At 49.9% G+C, this 22966-nt stretch overlaps 1 protein-coding gene across 6 annotated transcripts in view; it reads right to left on the bottom strand.

The window, feature by feature from the left end:
* Nucleotides 1-10501: 10501 nt before the first annotated feature.
* SIL1 (SIL1 nucleotide exchange factor) overlaps nucleotides 10502-22966 on the bottom strand; it is a 301233-nt gene continuing 288768 nt past the window's right edge. For 5 of the 6 annotated variants that reach the window (XM_082621616.1, XM_082621614.1, XM_082621615.1 and 2 more), the window contains 3 exons: nucleotides 15928-16024; nucleotides 15319-15483; nucleotides 10502-11383 (listed from right to left, as the gene is read on the bottom strand). In XM_082621616.1, coding sequence (XP_082477742.1) covers nucleotides 11027-11383; nucleotides 15319-15483; nucleotides 15928-16024 — 619 coding nt within the window. In that variant the 3' untranslated portion in view covers nucleotides 10502-11026. The remainder of the gene's footprint in view (nucleotides 11384-15318; nucleotides 15484-15927; nucleotides 16025-22966) is intronic. The other variant, XM_082621617.1, reaches the window with a different exon arrangement.

Raw genomic sequence — 22966 nt, 5'->3', positions numbered from 1 at the left:
ACTTCACAGTTGTGGGAACTGACTCAGGCACGGAGCCCTCACCCAAGTTACACAGCTCACAAGCCGCCCAGCCCCTCCTCCCAGCCGCAAGATCCAGTCCCTCTAAAGCCCAGGTTCTGACCATCCCTCTGGAGCCCTAGACGGCAGCAAAGGGGCTGGTGCCCCCAGTCTTCCTCCCAGGAGGCTGATTCGAGGAGGCCGGCAGCTGGGAATGCCCTCATGCTCCCACCACCACACCTGCCCTATCCCTGCACCGGTCCTCAGGACTCCGCCTGTCAGGATGCAGGAATTCTCCAGGCTCCTGGGTAAGGCCACCCCCTGACTAGTCACTGGATCCCGGCCCACTCAAGGATTTTACCCCTCAATTCTCCCCTCCATTTCCTGCCTCGCCAAGTTTTCCTTCCCCCCAGATCATTCTCATCAGCACACACAACAAGTTCTGATAGCTCCCAGAGTTAAAAAAAAAAAAAAAAAGACAAAGCTTTTCTGAGTCCATGTCTCCCCTCCCCTTACACAGAGCTCCTCAGGTGAGTGTTCAGACCCCATCTCCACGGCCCGCCACCATTCTCCCCACACGGTCCAGCCCTCCTCTCAGCAGCACGTGCAGCTGGCAGCCACTCCCTCCTTCCCTGTCACACTTTCATTAGATTTCCACCACCTCCACACCCTTCACTTACCCTGCTCCTGATATCCTTTACCAGCTCTTTCTCTTGATCTCTAATGTTGAGCTGGTCCAGGCCTCTGACCTTGGTCCTCTTCTCTTCCTTGTTTCCGGTGATTCCTAAGTAGTGGTTTGCTGGATAATGTGCAACAATCAGCTTTTCAGGGTGGGGTTGGGAGAGACTGCATATATAACCATACATTTTGTTATACATTTTACTCCTATAAAGGAATTATAGCACACAGTTCACAAATAACAAAATATGCAATATTCTTTAAATTCCACTGAGGCTTTGATTTTTGCTGAACTCTTGCATCCATAGCCAACCTATGGTTGCAGCCAACAGAGTCTAGTTCTGACATGAATATTGGTTGATATTTTTGTTTACCTTAAGGAGTAAGGAAGTAAAACAACAGAAATATATGTGTGAGAATTTTACTTGTTTGTCAGTGAGTGACCTCTTTGTTGAATCAGTAATAGTTGTCAAATACTGTAAGACAATTTCCTCAATTTTTTGTGCTATGTATAGATGACACACTCTAAGTTTAATTGGCATTAACGTTTTCATCATCACTTTCTCAAGTCTAGACAATCAACAAAACAATAAATTAAGCCTTGGTCTGTAGCATTTCCCAACTTCTATGGTGTAAATACTCCCACCACATCAGATTTCCAGCCACCCACACGGTGTCCTGATGGTGGAACTGGGAAGAGAAGCACAGAAGCGCAGGAAGAGAAGTGTTTCCACCACTAGATGCAATAGACGGAAGTAATCTCAGGAGCAGAGATAACAGTCAAACGTTAGGAAAGGATACGTTCTGAGTATTTATTACCTTAAAATTTTTTAGCTATAAATTTACACAGATTAAGATTCACTCTTTTTGGTTCACAATTCTGAGCTTTGACACATACGTAGAGTTGTGTAACCACCACCACAACCAAGATACAGAACAGTTCCAGTGCCCTCCCCAAGATTCCCCTGTGCTACCCCAATGTCGTGGAAATGTCCCCTAAGTCCTGACAAAACGCTTTCCCTATAGTTCTGCCTTTTCCAGAATGTCAAATAAATAAAGCAAAAGGTTTGCAGCCTTTTGAGTCTGGCTTCTTTCAATCAGCAGCATGCATCTGAGATGCATGTGTTTGCTGTGGGCATCAGCAGTCCATTCCTTCCCACTGTGGAGCAGAAGCGGTGCATGGATTACCACATTGGTCCATCCATCCCCAGATGAGGAACATTTTAATTTTTTCTAGTTTTGTTTTGTTACAAATAAAGTTGATATAAATATTCATGTACAAGTTTTTGTATAAACAAAGATTTTTATTTATCTTGGGTAAATACCTAGGAGTGAGACTGGGATTCTGTATGATAAGAACATGTTGAACTTTATAAGAAACTACCAAACTGTTTTCCATAGTGGCTGGCGTTCTTGCTTTGTTCCCAATCTTAGAAAAAAAGAAGTCTTTGACTATTGAGTTTGAGGTTTGCTGTAGGTTTCTATGTGGTTTCCCTTTGTCAGGTTAAGGAAGTTCCCTTCTGTTCCTAATTTGCTGAGAGTTTTTATTAGGAATGGATATTGAATTTTGTCAAATATTCTTTCTGCATCTATTGGGATGATCATGTCGCTTTTTCTTCTTTAGAAACACATCATCTGTGTTCCCACCACAACGTATGAGCATTCCAGTTGCTCTGCATCCTCACCAGCATGTGGTATTGTCAGGCTGTGTTCAGGTTTTTTTTTTTAAGCCACTTTAATAGGTGTCTATTCATGTCTCGTTGTGGTTTTAATGTGCATTTCCCTAACAACTAATGACACTGAGCATCTTTTCATTTGCTTATCTGTCATTTGTATATCTACTTTGGTGAAATGTCTTTTCAAATCTTTATTTTTTTAAACTGGGTTGACTATTTTCTTGTTTTGAGGATTCTTTATATTTCTGGATACAAGACCTTTGTCAGATATATAATTTGCAAATATTTTCTCCCTGTTTTTGACTTGTCTTTTTATTTTCTTAATTCCACAGATCAAGTTTCTAATTCTGATGTTGTTCAATTTATCAATTTTTAACCTTATGAATTGTGCTTCTGGTGTTGTAGCTAAGAACTCTGCCTAACACAAGGTCACAAAGATTTATTTCCTGTTTTCTTCTAAAAGTATTATAATTTTTCATTTAGGTCTATGTTTGGTTTTGAGTTAAATTTTGTATAAGATGACAGGTATAGGTCAAGGTTCATTACCTAAAACATGGCTGTCCAGTTGTTGCTACACCATTTATTGAAGACGAATCTTTCTCCACTGAAGTGTCTCTGCACTCTGTCAACTCAATTAACTATATTTGTGTGGGTCTAATTTCTGAACTCTGTTGTGATTCATTGATTTATGTGTCTATTCTTTGACCAGTGCCATACTGTCTTGATTACTATAGCTTTGTAGTAAGTCTTAAGACCAGCCTAGTATGAGTCCTCCAAATGTATTCCTTTTTTTTTTTTTTTAAGTTTTAATTTTCAATTTTATTTTTGGCTGCACTGGGTCTTCATTGCTGTGCACAGGCTTTCTCTAGTTGTGGCGAGTGGGGGCTATTCTTTGTTGCGGTGCGTGGGCTTCTCCTTGCGGTGGCTTCTCTTGTTGTGGAGCGCGGGCTCTAGGCATGCGGGCTTCAGTAGTTGTGGCGCATGGGCTCAGTAGTTGTGGCCCGCAGGCTCTAGAGCGCAGGTTCAGTAGTTGTGGCGCACGGGCTTAGCTGCTCCGCGGCATGTGGGATCTTCCCGGACCAGGGCTCGAACCCGTGTCCCCTGCATTGGCAGGCGTATTCTTATCCACTGCGCCAACAGGGAAGTCCTGTATTCCTCTTTTTCAAGGTTGTTTTAGTGATTCCAATTCCTTTGCATTTCCATATATTCAAATCAGACTCTTGATATCTAAGAAATTCCTACTTGGGACTGCAATGAATCTATAAGTCAATTTAGGGGGTGGACTTAACAATATTAAGTCTTCCAACCCATGAACACAGTGTGTCTATTTAGATTTTTTAACTTTCTTTCATCAGTTTTGTAATTTTCAGCATAAAAACCCTGCATATTACTTTGCTAGATTTATACATATTTCATTTGTTTCATTGCTGTTGTAAATGTTTGTTTTTTAAATTCAATTCCCAGTTGTATACAGAAATACAGTTGATTTTTGTATGTTGACCTCAGGAGCATGTTAGACGTACTGCTATTTCTAGGAGATTTTTTTGTACATTCCATGGGATTTTTTTACATTAATTGTGCCATCTATGAATAGACACAGTTTTATTTCTTCTTTTTCATTCAGTATGCCTTTTATTTCATTTTCTTGCCTTACCGCACTGCCCAGGACTTCCTGTACGATATTGAAAAGGAGAGGTGAGAGCCGGCATTCTTGCTTTGTTCCCAATCTTAGAAAAAAAGCAGTCTTTGACTATTAAGTTTGAGGTTTGCTGTATGTTTTTATGTGGTTTGCCTTCATCAGGTTAAGGAAGTTCCCTTATGTTCCTGATTTGCTGAGAGTTTTTATTAGGAATGGACACTGAATTTTGTCAAATGTTCTTTCTGCATCTATTGGGATGATCATGTGGCTTTTTCTTCTTTAGTCTATTTATGTGGTGATTTGAGTTGAACTAGTCTTGCATTCCCAGGATAAACAGCCACTTGGTGATGATGTATCTTTTTATATACTGCTACATTCAATTTGCTAATATTCTGTCGAGGAGCTCGCATTGAAGATTTTACTAGGGACTGCGGAAAAATCTGAAGTACTTACCACAGCCTCCAAGATCTCCCCTCCCCAAGCCCCCCAACCTCATCATTTATAAGGGATGCTGATCTGTAATTCTTTTTTTTTTTTGTCTTTGCAATTTATTTAACACAGATTCACTGTGGGAATTATAATAATTTCACTAGCCAAGAGAATACAGGATGTCTCTTAATAAACCAATAAAGGAATTAAACATACTCAAAACAAATGATAGATTAATTACCCTATGGTACCAGGCAAGGTGAGATAAAAGGAATAAAGTCTAACTACACCTTAGTTAAGGTGTACCTTTTCTATGAGTTTTATTTTCTCGGGAGAGAAGGCTTTGCCAACCAAGATCTGACTTCCATCTGCCAGCATAAAAGTCCATCGCGGCTAGAGCACGTTGCTAGGGAACATTGGTGCAGGTGCCCACAGGCAGGCTGATCTCCTCTGGCTGCTGTTCCAACCACCGCCTAATAAAGATGTTGCCTTTACCAAGGCAAGAGGTATTAGCAAAGGGTAGCTTTTACCCGGACCGACAGTTGCTTCTCCTCATGTTCTTACCAATAAGCCCCCAGAAAGCCCCCTCAGCGGCTGGGCTAATAAGTACTTTTCTTTTTTTTTCTCTTTTACTTTTTATTTTATATTGGAGTATAGTTGATTAACAATGTTGTTAGTGTCAGGTGTATAGCAAAGTGATTCAGTTATACATACACATGTATCTATTCTTTTTCAAATTCTTTTACCATTTAAGTTGTTACATAATATTGAGCAGAGTTTCCTGTGCTAATACAGTAGGTCCTTGTTGGTTATCCATTTTAAATATAGCAGTGTGTACAAGTCAATCCCAAACTCCCTAACTATCCCTCCCCACCCAACCCTTCCCTGCCCCGTAACCATAAGTTCATCCTCTAAGTCTGTCAGTTTGTTTGGGTTTTGTAAATAAGTTCACTTGCATCATTTTTTTTTAGATTCTGCATATAAGCAATATACAATATTCCTCTGTCTCACATACGTCACTCAGTATGACAATCTCTAGGTCCATCAGTCTATCCATGTTGCTGCAAATGGCATTATTTTGTTCTTTTTTTAAATGGCTGAGTAATATTCCACTGTATATATGTACCACATCTTCTTTATCCATTCCTCTGTCAATGGACACTTAGGTTGCTTCCATGTCTCGGCTATTGTAAACAGTGCAGCAATGAACACTGGGGTGCATGTATCCTTTCGGACCATGTTTTTCTCCAGATATTCGCCCAGGAGTGGGATTGCTGGATCATATGGTAGTTCTATTTTTAGTTTTTTAAGGAACCTCCATACTGTTCTCCACAGTGGTTGTATCAATTTACATTCCCACCAACAGTGTAGGAGGGTTCCCTTTCACCACACCCTCTCCAGCATTTATTGTTTGTGGATTTTTAAAAAATATATATTTATTTATTTGGCTGTGTCGGGTCTTAGTTGTGGCACACGGGATCTTCAGTGCAGCATGCTGGCTCTTAGTTGCGGCATGTGGGATCTAGTTCCCTTACCGGGGATCGAACCCGGGCCCCCTGCATTGGGAGTGTGGAGTCTTAACCACTGGACCACCAGGAAAGTCCCTGTTTGTGGGTTTTTTGATGATAGACATTCAGACAGGTGTGAGGTAATATCTCATTGTAGTTTTGATTTACATTTCTCTAATAATTAGCAATGCTCAACATCTTTTCATGTGCCTCTTGGCCATTTGTATGTCTTCTTTGGAGAAATGTCTAGGTCCTCTGCCCATTTTTTGATTGGATTCTTTTTCAAAGAACCATCTTTTCATTTCACTGATTTTCTTTAGTTTTTCTGTCTTCAATTTTATTGGTTTCTGCTCTTATCTTTATTATTTTCTTTTCTTCTGCTTTCTTTGGGTTTAATTTGCTTTTTTACTAGTTTTTTAAAATTACCTTTGTTCTTTTAATATTTAAGTATATACAATTTGATTATTTTTTTAAGATTTTTTTGATGTGGACCATTTTTAAAGTCTTTTTTGAATTTGTTACAGTATTGCCTCTGTTTTATGTTTGGGTTTTTCGGCCGCGAGGCATGTGGGATTTTAGCTCCCCAACCAGGGATCGAACCCACACCCCCTGCACTGGAAGGCAAAGTCTCAACCCTGGACCGCCAGGGAAGTCCCAATTTGATTTTTAATAATGGCTGTGTTCCACAAACAGCTCACAATGTTTCTCATATCCACACGCCTCACACACTGCTATAAGCTGGCTCCATCACACACTGCTTCTGAGTCTCTCTCTTCACAGGTGGCCTCTTCCCTCAGCTCCAGACTCTCTCCAGCTGCCTATTCAGCATCCCCACTGGAATGTCCTATCGACATCTCAATACAAACACGTCAAAACAACATCCACCACAAGGCCCCAATCTTTTTTCCCCTACTCTTCTATCCTCCCACTTTGTAAACAGCATCTCCACACACCAGTTTGCTCAAGTCCCCGGGTAGGGCTTCATCCTTGACTCTTCTTTCCTCACACACCACATGTAGTCAGTCAGCAAGTCCTCTCAGCTTGACCTTTAAAACACATCTGGAGTCTGACCACTTCACACCACCTTCTCCATCATCACCCTGGTTCACACCGTATCAGCTCTCACCTAGATTCTACATCACACCCCGCATGGGCCTCTTGCTTCATTCTTGCCCGTGTCATCTATTCTCACCACAGCAACGTGAGTGATCCTGCTAAAATGTCAGTCACGTCGGGTCTCTCCTCTGCTCACAACTTTCTAATGGCTCCCATCGCAAAGAAGAAGCTCAAGTCCTTACCAGACCAGCCAGGATCTGCCCTCCCCATGTTGCTTACTATTCTCCCTTCCACCGACTCTTGCTTTTCTTCCAACACCCAGCCATGTTCCTGCCTCTGATATTCCCTTGGTCTACAAAGCACTTCCCCAGATTCCCACAGGGCTCACTGCCCCGCTTCCTTCTGTTCACACAGCACCTCCTCAGAGAGGCCTTCCCTGACACTCTTTAACCCCATTTCAGGCTTTATTTTTCTTCATAGCTTTTAGCACTCACTGCCGGACATCATATTACGTAGTTATTAGTCAGGGTCTACGCCACACACACCTCAACTGTTCCACTTACCACTTCATGCCCTAGAACAGCACCTGGGTCCTAGTAGTCCTGAATCAGATTTGTTTGTGAATGAAGGACTGAGTAAATGAATTGAGCAGCAGCCAGGAGAATGCTTAAAACTCACCCCTTGCTCCCTGCTGTATCGGAACGAGGGCGCGCTCCCTGGCAAGGCTGGTAGGGTGCTGGAGAATGTGGTCCCCTTGACTCCTGTAGCTCCACCTTGGCCACCTGGCCCTTCACCCCTGGCACCTCCTCCACCTATGGTGAACTTCTGGGTTCCTCAAATGGACCACTCTCTCTCAACCTCAGGCCTTCTTCTATCTTCAGGCTGGAAACCCTTTCCCCACTCCACTTGGCTTGCTCTTCAAAAGTCCTTCAGGCTACAGCTTGGCTACCACCGGCTCTGGGAGGCCTTCCTTGACCTCCTCAACTAGGTGAGGGGTCTTCTCAGGTCCAACTGACCAAGGCTTCCCCCACCACAGTACATGTCACGCTCAACTGCTTCCCCACCAGACTGTGAGCTCCCTGGTGGCAGGGCCTGTGATTTACTAATCTCTGGCTATGGGAGCCCAACACAGAGTAAGTGCTCAACAAATACAATTTGAATGAAAGAATGAATGAACAAGTGGATTAATAAAGACCAAGCCTGCTGAGGGATGGGGAGAGGACCTAGGCCCCCCACCCTACTCCCCACCCCTGTCAGCCTCCCGCACAGAGGGCCTGGTTCAGCCCAGCTGAGGAGCAGGGAACCAGCAATCATCCAGGGACTACAGGGTGTCAGCCAGTCACAGCTCTCAGTCCAGTCCTTGTCAGAAGGCCAAGAGCCTTGGGGCCCTACCACGTGACAGGGGTGGGAGAAGAAATAAATGGCCTCCAAGCCCTGGCAGGAAGAAGCTGAATCACCCCAAGTCTGGTCACTATGCCCCCCCACCATTACCACTTTCTGCCTAACTTCAAGCCCAGGTCCCACTCCCTGGGCACTGTTCGCAGGATGGCACCCAAAGGGAAGGCAGAAAAGGGCTCCTCCTAGACCTGCAGACAACAATCACTGATGAACTGGGTGGCAGAACCAGAATCCACACCCATGTAGCCTAAGCCTGAGCCCTGGGTCACACTGCTGCCTGTGTCCCTGGAAGGTCTGCTTCAGGGCCCAGGACCAAGAAGTCAGAGGCCCATGATGAACCCAGATGAGGCCACTGAGAAGACAGACTGCAGACCAAGCTTCACCCTCCCTGATGCCTTGTCTGTGTGTATGTGAGGTGGAGAAGAAGGGAGAAACAGTCCCATCACCCGGCTGTGGCAGCCTGGCACTGGTCTGGCTCCCCTCTCTTACCTCCCATATGTTCTTTTCTCGGCCCCAGGGTCCCCTCTCCCCAAGAGTTCGTGGCCCAAAATCTCCTTTCCGCTTTACAGGTATGCTATTTTATGCAGCATACCTGAGGGCAGAAGAGATACCGGGGTCCTCAATTAGGCCTCTACTAGTGCCACGCCTTCCGTGGGAACCCCTCCCATATCCCAGATCAGACCCTGGAGGTGACAGAAGCTTCAATGGCTCTGGGGATCCTCAGTCCTAGCCTGATACTACCACAGGGGCCTCACAAGCCCTCCTTCCACAGCTCCCCACATTTCTGTCAGCCCTCGTCCAAATAGTGCACCTGCTCCTACAGCCTCAGTGCTCACCTCTGCCAGGACCGAGACTCAGACCAGACTTGTTCCCAAGTCCAAGTTCCCCCCTCTCCATGTGCCAGGGCAGCCCCATTCCCCTATGTCTCCCCTTCCCCCTTTGTCAAATCCACCTGAGAGTCTCCTGACACCCTCTTTAAAGTGACTCTTGACCTTGGCCTTAGCCAGGTCCCAGCACCTCCTTTCTGTACCCTGCCCTGCTCTGCCATCTCTCCTGGCCCTCCCGCCACTGCCTGTCAAATTAAAAAGATCCTTTTCTGAGCCAAACATTCAAGCTTTCCACAGCATGGTCAGCCCAGCAAACTCCAGCTCTGCCACTCACAACCTGTGTGATCTCAGGCAGATCATTTAGCCTCTCTGGCCATGATTTCCTCATATGTAAAATGTACTTTGAAGGCTACTGAGAGGTTTTAAAGGCAGTGAGTCAGTAGGTATCCAACTCTTGATAGACTTTGGGTCTGATCCCCACACGGCCGAGCCCTGAGGCATCTTACCCTGGCTCAACAGACTCCTGCTTTCCTCCCGCCCTACTGGGAGAGCTCTCTGCAGCCAGCAGCACTCCCAGGCTTCCTGTGTGTTGTGGCATGAGGTGGGCAGGGGAGGGTCTGAGGCCGAGCAAAGGGACTGCAGGGAAGTAAGCCACCAACTTGCCCCAGGTTTCTCTGGGCCTCAGTTTCCCCTCAGCTCAGTGAAGCTGAGATTTCTACACGCAAGGTCAGGATGGGGAGATTTCTACATGGAGGCTGGGAGGGGCTGCCTGAGCAGCAGGAGTGAGCCTCTGGTGCATTGGGAAAGGCAGAAAAACAAACGCACCAGAATCCAAATCAGGAAAGCCCAGAGCAGGGGTTGCCGTGGCAACCTGCGGCAGGCTCCCAGCTTCTCTAGGGTGGGAGCTGCGACTTGTCAGGCTCAGCTGCCCCTGCCTCCAAGGCCGCCTCCTCCAGCTCAGCATAGATCACCACGGACACAGGAGAGGGGCAAGGGCACAGAGAAGCACCTCTGCCCCGTCAGATGGGCCCAGCAGGCCTGGGCTCCCACTACCAGCTTTATCGAGATTACTCCTCTCCCAGAGTTAGGCCTACACCCAAAGGCCTCCAGAGGGCACGGAGCCACCGCAGTCCCACCACCCAGGCCCCAGCGCCAAAAGCTCCAGCCTCGCCCATCAGCTGCCTGGGCTGACATGGCATCCCTGCGTGTGGAGATGCCCTCAGGCTTCTGCCCGTGCCAGTGGCCTTGAAACTAATATGTAGGCACAGGATGAAGGGGCCAGTGAGATGATTACCCAGACCTCCCTACATAGCTGTGTGAGGAGGGGACAAGCACGAGTGCCAGGCACTGGTGTAGTGCTTTACGTATGTTTTCTCTCATTTAACAGCATTCCCCTTTGACAGATAAGGGAACAGCCTCAGGCAAGTTAAATGACTTCCCAAAGTCACAGAGCCACTGGCTGGTAAAGAACTGGGTCCCAACTGGGGTTTTCCAACTCCTGGGCCCAGACTCTTCCCACAGGGCCTGTTACTGGATGCCCTGGACTGACCACCCAGCAAGTCACCAGGGGACCTCAGGGTGCTATCACCCAAAGACCACCAAAGCACTGTGCCCAGTCTGCACAGACACACAGTAAATAGACAGACAATGGCCTTCATGCTTCCATTTAATGGCCAGGCCAGCACTGCCCTGATGATGCCCAGGCCCCAGTGGGGAAGTCCTCCCTCCTAGCTGGTATCCCCTCAAGAGCCCACCCCAGCTGGTGCCCCTCGGCCTCACTAGCAGCATCCCAGTCCAGTCCCAGTGTCAGGGGCAGCCTCATCTTAGCTCCTTCAGCAAGCTGTTGATAGAGCCCAGGAGTTCCCAGAAGTAGCCCTCATCCTCGCCATCCTGGAGCTCCAGGGCAGCCAGTGCCTGGTACTCAGCCTGGAGGGTGACCAGCGTCCTGTTGAGCTGCGGGTCCTGACGGTAGCGGTCCCGACAGGTGGCCAGGAGGGCACCTAGCGTTTGTAGCACCTTTTCGCGGGCGTCGTGCTCTGGCAGTGCCAGGAGGTGGGCAGTGATCTCGCACCAGCCCTGTTCCTGAAGGCCTGGCAGGAGGTGCACCTGGCGGTACTGCTGCAGCTTCTCTGGGGACGTCTCCCGCATCAGCTCGGCCTCCTCCTCAGCAAACATCTGCCATCCACACGGCCAGGGGCCAGGGTGTGGGAAGGGGAGAGAACACACAGAGAGCAGTCAGCCCCGCCTTTCAGACTCGAAGGCACACGGCTGACCCATGAGTCTGCACCCTCTTCCTCCTTCCCCTTGGGCCTCAAGGGCCCTTCATGGGAGAAGGCCAACTGGACTCATAGCTTCACACATGCTCTCCAGCCCATCCATATGTCCACCCATCTGTCCATCCGTCCACTCATCAAAAACAACTGTGTAATGTGCCAGGTGCTGGAGAAACCAAGATGGAGACATGGTCTGTGCCCTCAAGGAGCTCAGGATCTATCAGGAGATTAAAAATTAACTGAATAAGTCCTAAATATCATGATATATTTCATCCAGCAGGGTGGTGTGGAGACAGACAGTCTGGATTCAAATTCTTGCTCCACCACCGAGAGCTGAATGACGGAATGACCTTGGGCTAGCACTTTGCCTCCCTAAGACTCAATGCCATCATCTCTTATGTGGAGGAGAGGACATAACCCCTTCAGGACTGTTGGGAGAACTCAGTGGGACAGTGACCATGCAGCCAGTGCCCAGCACACAGAGCACACCCACAACGTGAGCTTCGCCATCAATAAACGTTGGCTGTACCAGCAGCAGCATCACATCACCATCACCACAACTACAGATCCGCTCCCTCAGAGGAGTTAGGGCACGGGCAACAGAGGAGGCTGGCATGTCCCTGAGCCTTGAGGGGCTTGTGGGAATTGCCCAAGGGGATAAGGGTGGAGGGTCCACAGACACAGGAGGGTTGTGACAATAGGCCTGGGCCCACCTCATGTTTGAAGACCAGCAGGCTGTTATGGTCGATGGGGCACGAGGGCCAGGCTGCACCCCAGAATGCTCAGAGCCCTGGGCGTCCCTGGCCATTATGCTGAGGGCCTGGGGAGTTGAGGAAAGTTTGGGCAGGAAGTCACATGCATGGCCTGTGTCTGGTAAGTGCAGAAACCCAGCCCCATCAGAATATGGTGGGAACCGATCCTGCCAGGCTGCCAGAGGAAACACCTGAAACCTGACAAGTTACCAACTTATTTCACAATGCAGAGTACTAATCACTATACGATCACGGCAAGCCACCAGGAGTCTACCAACTTATTTCAAATGTCAGAGGAAGGCTATGCAGAGGTGGAGGGTCCGCAGTGGGTAGAGATGTCCCACACTGGTTGTACTAAATGCACTTGCAAGTAGAAAAAGAAATCACTGCCCTAACTCCAGGGGAGGATGAGGCATGCAAGTGACAGGGAAGGCAAGAGGGAAGTCCAGAAAAAGATCAGGGGCCACAGTGGAGCACCTGATGGCTTTGGCGCTTGTTGGAGCTGGCAGAGGAAGCAGGGGAGGAGGGGGGTCAGCATCCTGGGACAGAAAAGGCTGAGAGGGATGTAGTAGTCCTTTCCTAACCTACTCCCGAGTCCTGCCAGCTCCACCTCCAAACACATCCCAGTCCTCCCAGCTCTCTGCCCCATGGGGGCTGCTCCTCACTTCACTTTTGCAGTTTCCTGCCTCCCGCTCCCAGCCTGCATCCTCCAGTCCTCTGACAGCAGACAATGGCACAGCCCCAAACCCTTCACAACTTGGCATTTCTGATGATAAAGACTGACTCCCTTCCCTGGGACTTGGAGGCTCTTCAGGATCTGCCCCTGCCTGCACTTGGGCTCCTCCCCACACATGCCCTCACTCTGGCACCTGTCACACCAACTCTCCCCCAGGACCTATGTACGTGCAGCTCCCACTTCCAGGCACCCTCTCACCCAACACTGACTCCACAGTCAACTTGACTCGCCCCTCATTTCTCACTCAGCACCTCCTTTGACTCCCCAGAAGAGGTTAGGGCCCTGATCATAAGCCTCCAGGGCCTACATGCTCTAGGAGATTCTCTGAAAAATGTCTGCCTGAAAGCACCAGGAGGGCAGGGACCATGGGGCTGGCACAGCACTGGCAGGGCAGACACCCAGTCAACACTTATGGAAGGAACCAGCGGGCAGGTCACCCCTGCGGCCCTTCAGCTCCAAGAAGGCACGAGAGGACGTGGGCTCATGACCACAGGAGGGCATCCCAGTTCTGCAGGAGCCCAGACGTCAGGGCACAGTTTCTTAGTGGAGGGCCCACCAAGAGCCAAGGGACAGAAGAAGAAATGTCTGGGGTCTGGGAGACCACAGAAGGGGAAAGCCAGTGAGCCAAGGACCCTAACAATCTGAGAGGTGGTCCCACACTCTCTTGGGAATTCTGCCTTCAGCTGCTACCTCCCGACACCAAAGATGCCCTCAAGGTGCATGGCACCCCCCGGTTGGCAACCTGTCACACCTCTACCTTCAGGCAGCTCTGGACCCATCCCCAGATGGGTTTGGCTACTTTGACTAGCTCTTTATTCTCTCTGAGAAACCATAAGAACAAGAAGCCTTGACTGCCTCAAGCATAAAGTATGGCTGCCATCTGTTCTAACACTCTCTGGCTGAAACTCCTCCACGGTCCTCCTCCTGCAGGAGGATGGCTGTCTCCATACTGTTTGCAGAGAGACGTCACTCCCTCCCTGATCTTCACAGCACCCCAAAGCCTCAAAGCCCGGCTCGGGGGCCAGCTGACTCAGGGGCCTGCCTCTCACCAGGGCAGCCTCCGTGAGACTGCCAGTGGTAGCTCTCCGGGGGTGAAGCAAAGTCACAGTGCCCACTACGCCAGGGCTGGGGGCAGCAAAGAGACACACAAGTCACGAGGGGAAACTGATAGGTTTCTCCTGGGAAATGCCAAGCCTATGTACATGTCCTTCCCCTGGCTTGCTGGCCCACTCCCAGGATGTCAGCTGTGCCCCGGCCTTATTAATTGGACGTGAGGACCACATGGCTGTCTGCTGTTCTGAGAAACCGGGTCTCTGCAGCTTAGAGGGGTGGAGGAAGAGAAAGGGGGAGAGGGGGAGAGAGAGAGGGAGAAACTGAAAGACAAGACAGGACAAGAGAGACAGAGCAAGTGAGTGAGTGCACACACACAAAAGCCAACAGGTGGAGAGAAAAGCAGCAACAGACAACCCTGATCCTTGGCCTGAGGCCTGGGGGGAGGGGTGCGCAGGGGAGGGGCAGGGAGGAAGGGCTGGGCCCCTCTTCCTCTAACATTCAGAAGTGGTTTCCAGTGGCTGCTCAGCCCTGCTCCACTAATCCGCAGTTGGCTGTAGGGAGAGTGTGGCCCCAGAGAGGCAGCTGAGAAAACCCTGCCAACGCTCTCTGCAGCAGCTGAATTAAGAATCAGCCCTGGCTGGTTTTACCCTCTCCTTAATTAAGACACTTCTCAGGCTCACAAACACCAAAGTGCGCTGGGCACCAAGTCTCCTCCCAGATGGCAAGCCTGTGGGTCCCTCAGTGGCAGCCAGTCTGAGCCCCTGCCCAGAGCCAAAGCTCCCAGAGGAGGCACCTCCAGGTTTCTAGAATCTTAAGATTCAGCATCATTCCAGCCCCTGGCTCCTCAGTCTCCTGGCTGCTGTGATGGCTCCCAGACACAGCTGCTCCTGGTCACCCTCACCCTAGGTTTCAGCCAAATGACCTTTTATTCCATGAAGGGCCGATCCTGGCTGTTTCTGGCTTCCAGTCACACTGACCCTTCATCATGCTGACCCCTGTGCTTGCACACTTGGCCCTGACCACTGCCAGTGCCCCCTCCTCCCCTCCCACTCCTCACCAGCCCTCAGGTTTTAGCTCAGCAGTCACTTCCCACAGGACATCCGCCCTGACACCTCAGAAATCCTGGGCTCCACAGCATCCCTGTCAGCCCAGCTCAGGGCTGGCATGTTTGCTCAGGACACTCAGCTATGAGGATGGAGGGAATGGATGGAAGATATGGGGAGGGGGGAGGGTCAAATGGCCAGAAATAAACACAAAGCAAAGTGCACGGGAGGCAGGACAGGCCTGGACACTCACCTTCTCAGTGAGCAGGTCGTAGAGCAGAGTGACCACGCGCACGGCCAGCACCTCCATGCCCTTCTCCTGGACCAGACTCCTCAGCACCTGCAGCCCCCCCAGCTTCAGGAACTGCTGCTGGGCATAGGGGAAGTGTCGCAATAAGGAGCACAGGGCAAACAGAACCTGGGGAGGCACAGATCCAGATGGGTGAGTGGCCACAGAAACTAGGCCTTGGGGCAGGCACCCGGAGGTGCCCCAGCTACCCCAGCCCAGCTCCCATTCTTCCTGGCCCCAACCACCACCCTTGGGTATAGCTCACCCCAGTACCCAGGGCTATGAGAGCCAGGAGAGACATCAGACACCTTCAACACCACCCAGTGGACAAACGGAGGCCCAGGACAGGAAGCCACGGTGTTGAACCTGAGACTGCACCGTGGGAGCAGGCCTCCAGACGCCTCACATGCTGCTGTGCTGCTTTAGGTGAAGAGGACCTCTCCCCCTACGCCACCCAGCGGGTGGCCACTCAGGCCCCCAAGGGTGACGTGTACAACCCGGAAAGGGACCCTCGCCTTTTAGGCTCCATGGGTGTGCTGGGGTCTGGGCGGGAAAAAGGCAGCAGAAACGCACCTTCTTCTTTGCAGTGAGAGACTGCTCCGTGGCCAGAACGACCAGCAACTTCTGCAAGGCTCCTCCCTCAATGGCCTCCACCTGGACCTTTGGGTTGCTGGAGGGGGAAGCACAGGAAAGCAGGACTTTGCACCTGCTCACAAACTTGGGGGCACGCCCCTGGGCCCAACCCAGGGAAGCGGGCTACCACCACAGCAGCCATCCCTGGGGAGGAACAAGGTGCACAGGGGGTGTTCCCACTCCGGACAAGCTAGAACTTATCTGGGGAAACAGAAACAAACTGGTGTAGGTCCACCTGGGTACAATGGCCTATGGCACAGTCAACAGGGCCAAGGGCCCCAGGCCAGTGTCCACTCCCTATCAGCCAGTGGGCTGGGGTGATCTGGGAATGGAAATCGCCTCTACCAGTTTAAGATCCATCCCTCTGATGCTAAAGGTGCTACTTCAGTGTCCCTCCTACGGAAAACCTTCCTCCACACTCCTCAAGACAGCCTTACGTGCTTCCCCCTTCCATGATCCCAGGTGCATCACACTCTGGGGGAATCTCTAACGATCTGTTCCCTTCAGGGTGTGGAGCTCCAGGGCCAGGGACCCCTTCCTCTCTCTCCTCCCCTCCTGGGTGGAGCACACAGACAGTATGGAGTAAACACTTATGGGAGGGAGGCAGGCAGAAAGAACAACATCCAGGGAGCCTTTGCATCCCTGAGTAGATCCCAACCCAGCTGCCTCCCTGCTGGACTCTCCACTATGTGACAACAGCTACTATGATTGTCCCTGTATCTCAGCACTCAGCACAGGGTCTGCCATGGCGTAGGGCCCTGGACAGTAAGGAGTGAATGAAGCAACATATGTGTACAACCATGACTGCATCAACCAACCAACGGGCAACACTGAAACACAAAGAACCCAGAGCTGCCTCTGGAACTCCAGTCCCCATTCTGGGCTAGAGAAAGAGTGATGAGCTTTAAACAAATATTTCAGGCAAAGTGCTCATGGATGAAAGGATGGGGGACCTGGAGGGTGAGACCTCCTCTAGGGCAGGGTGCCAGAAAGGGACATGGCTGGGAACCCCTTACTTTATAAGATCAAACTGATGATGAATTAAGGAGCAAGTGCCAAGCACAGGGATCTGTGTAGTTAGGCCTTCGAGGAAGGTCAAGACTCCTTCATCAGCAGCTTATGAGGCCTCAGAAAAGAAAGGTGGCAGGCATGTAAAAAGGCTGAGACCAGCAGCAAGGGGAGAGGCTGGACCAGAGGTGAGACAATGGCTGTCACCCTCACCCAGACAGCAAGCACAGAGGGCACCCAGTCTCCTCTGGGCTCTGGCTGCCTTATCTTAGCATGGCCACCACAAAGTACCCTGGAGACCCAAAAAGCACCTGTTTCTCCTAACCCCCAATCTTAGCAGGGGGCCTTCAGAACATGTTGGAGAGTAAGGCAGGGTACAGACAAATCAAAGAGTCGATTCCTGGTCCAAAACCCAGAGAAAAGGGGAGGCAGGTAACAAGAGAGAGAGCACACTGCTGCTCACAGGAGAGGGCCTGGCACACAGCAGGCACCCCATACAAGCTGGCTGGATGGTACGGTAATGGGGCCCAAGTGAGTCCTTGATGGTCCACCCACTACTCCTACCAGGCACCAGCTTCAAGGTTCGAAGCAGACTTGGCACATGAAGCCAGTTTTCCTGCTGTAAAATGGGAGGCGCCTGCATCCCTCTGCATCTGCTCTGCAAAAGGATGTGCAGGGTGGGTGCCGGCCTTTCCCACTGCAACTTCACTTGTGTCTGAGGAGCAGCCTGGAGATGCACTGGGGTCCCTGGGGAAGAAGGCTGACAGCTCCTCTCCAGACAGGCAGGTTGGGTGCCAATGCAGGGATTATGGAGCTGAGCCTCTTCCCTGCCCCCTGCTCCCCCAACTTGAGAAAGGCAGCTGCTTCATCAAAGCGTGAGTTAATTAGGGCTGTCTCTGCCGTCATGTGTCTGAGGAACGCTCACCCACAACAGGCAGGGTCTAGGAAAAGAAGTCGACCACGCTGAGAAATTCACACAAACATCAAACGCAGTCTCCCAAGGAAGGGGGGCTGTGAGGCCCAACATCTCATCAGCCTCAGGGAACAGCACCTAGGAGCCCCATGCCCAGTGGGCCTGCAGAGCGGCACAGACAAGGCCCTCCAAAGATGTCATGTGAAGCTTCATCCTTGTCTACAGATCTGCTGAGAACAAGACCCAGAAACAATCACCTGGCTAACCCCGAAAGACAAGCTCAGAGCTCAGGAGCAGAGGGGCCTCCAAGGAGACCCAGCCTAAGCGGCTCCCAGAGTAGCAGCCCTGTCACCAACTTGGCAGTATTGGGAGAGGAGAGAGACATGAAGAATACTGGGACTCTGCCCACCCAGGTTTCACCTGGTAGAAGGGGAGAGAAGATTCAAACCCCAAAGGGAACCACAGCACAAACAATAAAACAAACTACCAGGGGCAAAAGGGGAGGGCACATACTGTGTAGGCAAATTCCTAGGATCCTCCAGAGAAAGAATAAGCCAATGGGAGTAAACAAAAGATGCCAAAAGCCAAGAAGATATATGGCTTTCCCAGCATTTTGTCTATCAGAGCCCCGATGTGAGTTAGAAAGGGCCAGAAAGCACTGTCCTAGGAAAGATCTAGAGGCAAGGCACTATCCAGGCAGTTGCTCAGAGAAGCCCCACGTGCAGGACAGATCCTTGGGGACACTCAGCCTGTTCTCTGCCACTCAACACTCAACAAGCCAGGCTCCACACATAGGAGAGACACCACACCACCATATTCTACTTACAGGTTTCAGAGTGAATAAATGAATGGGTACGTAACTTTTAGGCCGTAGCAGGTGGCTCTGAACCTAAGGTCTGTGGGGGTTCAGAGAAAGAATGTCTGGTCTGGAAGAGCCAGGAGGGCTGCCTGGAAGAAGAGGGACGGCAGAAGACTGGAGTACAAGTGAGGAAGACAGCCTGTGCACCAGACGACAGGCATGTGCTCAGGGAACAGCATGAGCATGTACAGAGAGGCAAGCAGACTATTCAGTGGAAGGCTGCCCTGAAGAATCATAGAAAACGGGGCTGAGGAGTGCAGCTGACTCCTGACACAAGGGCAGGTCAGGCTGCGACTGAGGATGAGGAGACACAGGACCCATATCCTGCCCAGCAAGTGGAATCTGCTCCTGCTTCTCCTTCCTCGACACACGCAAGGCAAAACGGGGAGTTGGAAACAAGCACTTCTAGGGCATACAGACACAAGAGAGGGCCCAGGAGAAGGGCCTGCCTCAGGACAGTGACCCCAGGGTGGGAGATGAGCTGGAGGGACACTCTGAGCCAGGCATAGCCCACAATTCCCAGGTCAGGCCGACTCTGTTACATCTGCCCAGCATCCTTTCTTCCTCACCAGGCACTGACACCCCTTTCTTCCCTTCCACTGATGGCTGCCTCTTCCACTCCTTGTGGTCCTGAGGGGGCAGGTCCCAAACCCGCAGGGAGGGCTTATGGCCCAATACTGGCTCATCATATCTGCCCCCCACCCAGGCCCTCCGTTGGTTGCCGAGGACTGGCAATCAGAGCTTTTCAGTCTTCTACACTGGAGTCAGGACAGAGAAGTTCTCTCCTTCACAAGGTAGGTAGGTTGCTGTAAGCCAGAAGCACCTATAGCCATATGCTAATAGCAGCCAGGTCCCACCCCAACCCGAACATCCCCATGGAGGGAAGCCATGTAGAGTAGGAAAGAATAGAACTCAAGCACAGGAGAAGTCAACCAGAGAGAAAAAGGGAAAGCCTAGTGCCTTTTGCCACTTGCGAAAATCACTTTCATAAGGCAATGAATCTACTCTTTCACCTGCAGCAGAGTCCTGAAAACTTGGGTAAGTAGAGCAGGACCATGGGCCAAATGTGGGCCTGTGGCTGAGTGTGGCCAAGTGCGGCCTTAGCAGCCCTGGGCCCACACCCTGACTAGCTTAAATGAGGGAACCCACGTAACTCTGAGCTCTACCCTAGGCTTCAGGGCTTCAGTGGCTCCACGGACACATCAGGGGTTCCATACAATACCCTTCCAAAAAAAGCCTTTTAGTGCCACCCAGTCAAAGAGGCTGAGGAAACACAGCAGGAGGGTAGGAAAAACCAGGCTAGCATTTCCAGATGGCACTCAGTCCATCCAGGCAGGGACAGCAGAGAAGGGCTTTTCTTGAGCAATCTGCCCTAGAGAGGCAGACACCAACATGCTCTCAGAACCCCTCTCTCTCCAGGCAGCTCAGCCTTGGGCTCTGAATGCTCACTGCTATGTTTTGGGGGAAGAAATGCCCAAAATAGCTCAGAGTGAGGTCTACAGAATGTGCCAGGGCAAAAGTCTGGGGAACTCTTGGTGAGAATCCTGTAAACAATGGCTGATGACCTTGGGCAAGTCCCTTCACTTCAGTTTCTTCACCCGTGAGGCAGAGCTAACACTACCTTGAGTTAAAGATAGAACAGCTAACGAGTGCCAAAATGCTAGACAATACACTGTGACTGAAAGATTATAACTATAGTGGGTTTGCTACACAAAGAGCCCAGACCATATCCTTGAGAACACTGCTTTTATTGAGCCCAGATGCCCCAGGCACATGTATGCTGGCCTCATCCCCCTCCTAGCCTACAGACTCAGGACCGGAGCTGTGGCCCACGCCTGAGGGTGGGGGTGGGGGTGTCTTGCTGGCTGGAAGATGGGTGTCCTGACAGCTGGGGATCTGAGCGAGTTGGAAGGCCAGGGGCCTGGCACGCCTCTCAGCGACATCAGTGGCGCTGGTGTGCTCAAAGTCAACAGAAGGATATTAAGGACGTAGCTCGTCTCCAATGAGATAAATGAGAATAAACCTTGTTCAGGGCTAAGCTGGCTGGACTGAATAAATACCATTAGCACTTGGATTACTGGGATGTTCACAATCAGCAGGCGAGTCAGCTGTCTGTGTGCAGAGGGACAGCAGCAGCTGCTACTCTGTTAATCTTGAAGGCGGGGGGTGGGCGGGGTGCACGCAGAAATGGAAGTGATTGCATTTGCAGAAACCAAACGCTCTGGGTCAGGGTGACTGATGTGGGCAATATGCCAAGGGTCAGAGGTCATATTTCAGCTAACCAAGCTGAGCAAGTGTTTAGGGGGCATTGAGGAGGTGGTGGAGCTGCTCTCAGGGTGGCCAGGGGGCTCATGAGAATGCTGAGCACTTCAGACTCAGGAGCTGCCCTCCTCCTTCCCTGTCACTCAGGACTCACTACATAATGTTCATGAAAATGTGAACACTTAGTTGTTCTAAAACTCAGGAATTTCAAGATGGTTAGGGCAGAGCATTAAATCAAACACAGGCCCCTTTCAGTGTGGGGTCCTCTGCAATGCACAGGGCCATGAAGCAGGCACTGCTGGCACCAGAGTGTGTGCACAGAAACAGGAAATGCACAGAAATCCTGCGCACAGGTGAATCAGAACAACAAGGGCTAAAAAGGGAGTTTGAATCAGTGGAAAAGGAGAAAAACAAAAAGGCAGAGCTTCAGGACGGGAAATAAGGATTAGGTTGACTGGTTCGATGGGGGCTGAGGAAATACTAAGGTGAAACCTGTGGCGCAGAGCCTGTGTCATCCGGAGTTTCAGTCCAAACCTAGATATCAGGCTTGTCCACGGCACACTGGGGACATGGGACACATGGGGTATGTGCCCTCTCAGGAGTCCCTGCAATATTTCTAAGTAGGACAATTATTATTTCTTCTGTCTTAGCAACAGAAGAAAAAGCTACCATTGTTCTGAAATGCTCTCTGCGAAGATGCTGTGCAGTAGCGAAAGGGGGAACATCGCAGGCTTAATCATTTGTGATCCTGACTGATGACACTGTGCGTGCTCATCTTCTTGCCCAGAGAGAAAGATTCCTTCTCCGATGGTCTCACCTTGTTTGTGCCCTAGCGTGTGGCCTTCATCACCTGTGAAACACAAGGACTTGCAGGATGTGTATTCCTGAAATAGGTTCATTAGGGATCTATAGTAGCCTGCCATCTAGGGATTAATAGGGTTAAGCATCTGTTAATCAAGATGTGGACAGTTACCAACTTAAATAAAAACAGAATAGGTTCACCAAAAAAATAAATGCCACGTACAACTCTTCCACATGAAAGTGAAGCCCCCAGGAAAAACAAAACATCTAGCCTGTTACGAGCTTCATATCACCTAACTATGGTGGGAACCACATTAGGCCCCTCAGAAGTTCTATCTGGACACTGGAGAAAAGAAGGAGAATCACTGGACCCATTCAAATACAGTCCCCAACCAGATGCCAGTCATGTAAGCAAATGTGGGACACCCACTGTTCACCACAATGATAAAGCTCACAACAGTATCTCTAGAACCTCTTTCCAGACACAAACACACAGAATGATAATCTTCCTACCTCTGGAGAGACAAAGGGGCCTCAGAGGAAGGGGCACTGAAGAATCTTCTTGACATCTGGTAGCTCTCACACATAGCTCTGCATCACAGTCACCTTTGGGCATTTCCCCCCTCCCTTAAATCATTTCAGACTGGGCACTTAAAAACTACTACAGAGAATTATACAGAAAAATAACCTACAGAAAAGTTGCAAAATAAAAAAAGACTATCAAGTCACCTGTTAACATTTTACTACATTTGCTTTCTCATTTTCTCTCTGTATGTTTATACATTTTTTCTGAAATATTTGAGAGTAAGTTGCAGATTTGATGCCACTTTACCTGTAAATGTGTCAAGTGTGTATTTCCTAAGAACATAACCACAGTTATCAAAATCAGGAAATTAACATTGATACATGATCTATAGATATTCAGATTTTGCCAACTGTCCCAATAATATCCTTTTTAGAAAAATAATTTTGGTCCAAGGTCCAATCCAGGACTTACATGATGAATTGAGAAGCATGTCTTTGAATCTCCTTTAACCTTGACACACCCCTCCTTAGCCTGTCTTTGTCTTTCACTACATTGACAGTTTTTTGTTTTTTTTTTTTTTACATTGACAGTTTTGAAGAGTACAGGCCAG

This window comes from Mesoplodon mirus (assembly GCF_964341445.2).
Source record: "Mesoplodon mirus genome assembly, chromosome: 5".
NCBI classification, from domain to species: domain Eukaryota; kingdom Metazoa; phylum Chordata; class Mammalia; order Artiodactyla; family Ziphiidae; genus Mesoplodon; species Mesoplodon mirus.
The sequence above is the reverse complement of the archived record's forward strand: the minus strand, read 5'-3'. Positions and strand labels throughout refer to the sequence as shown.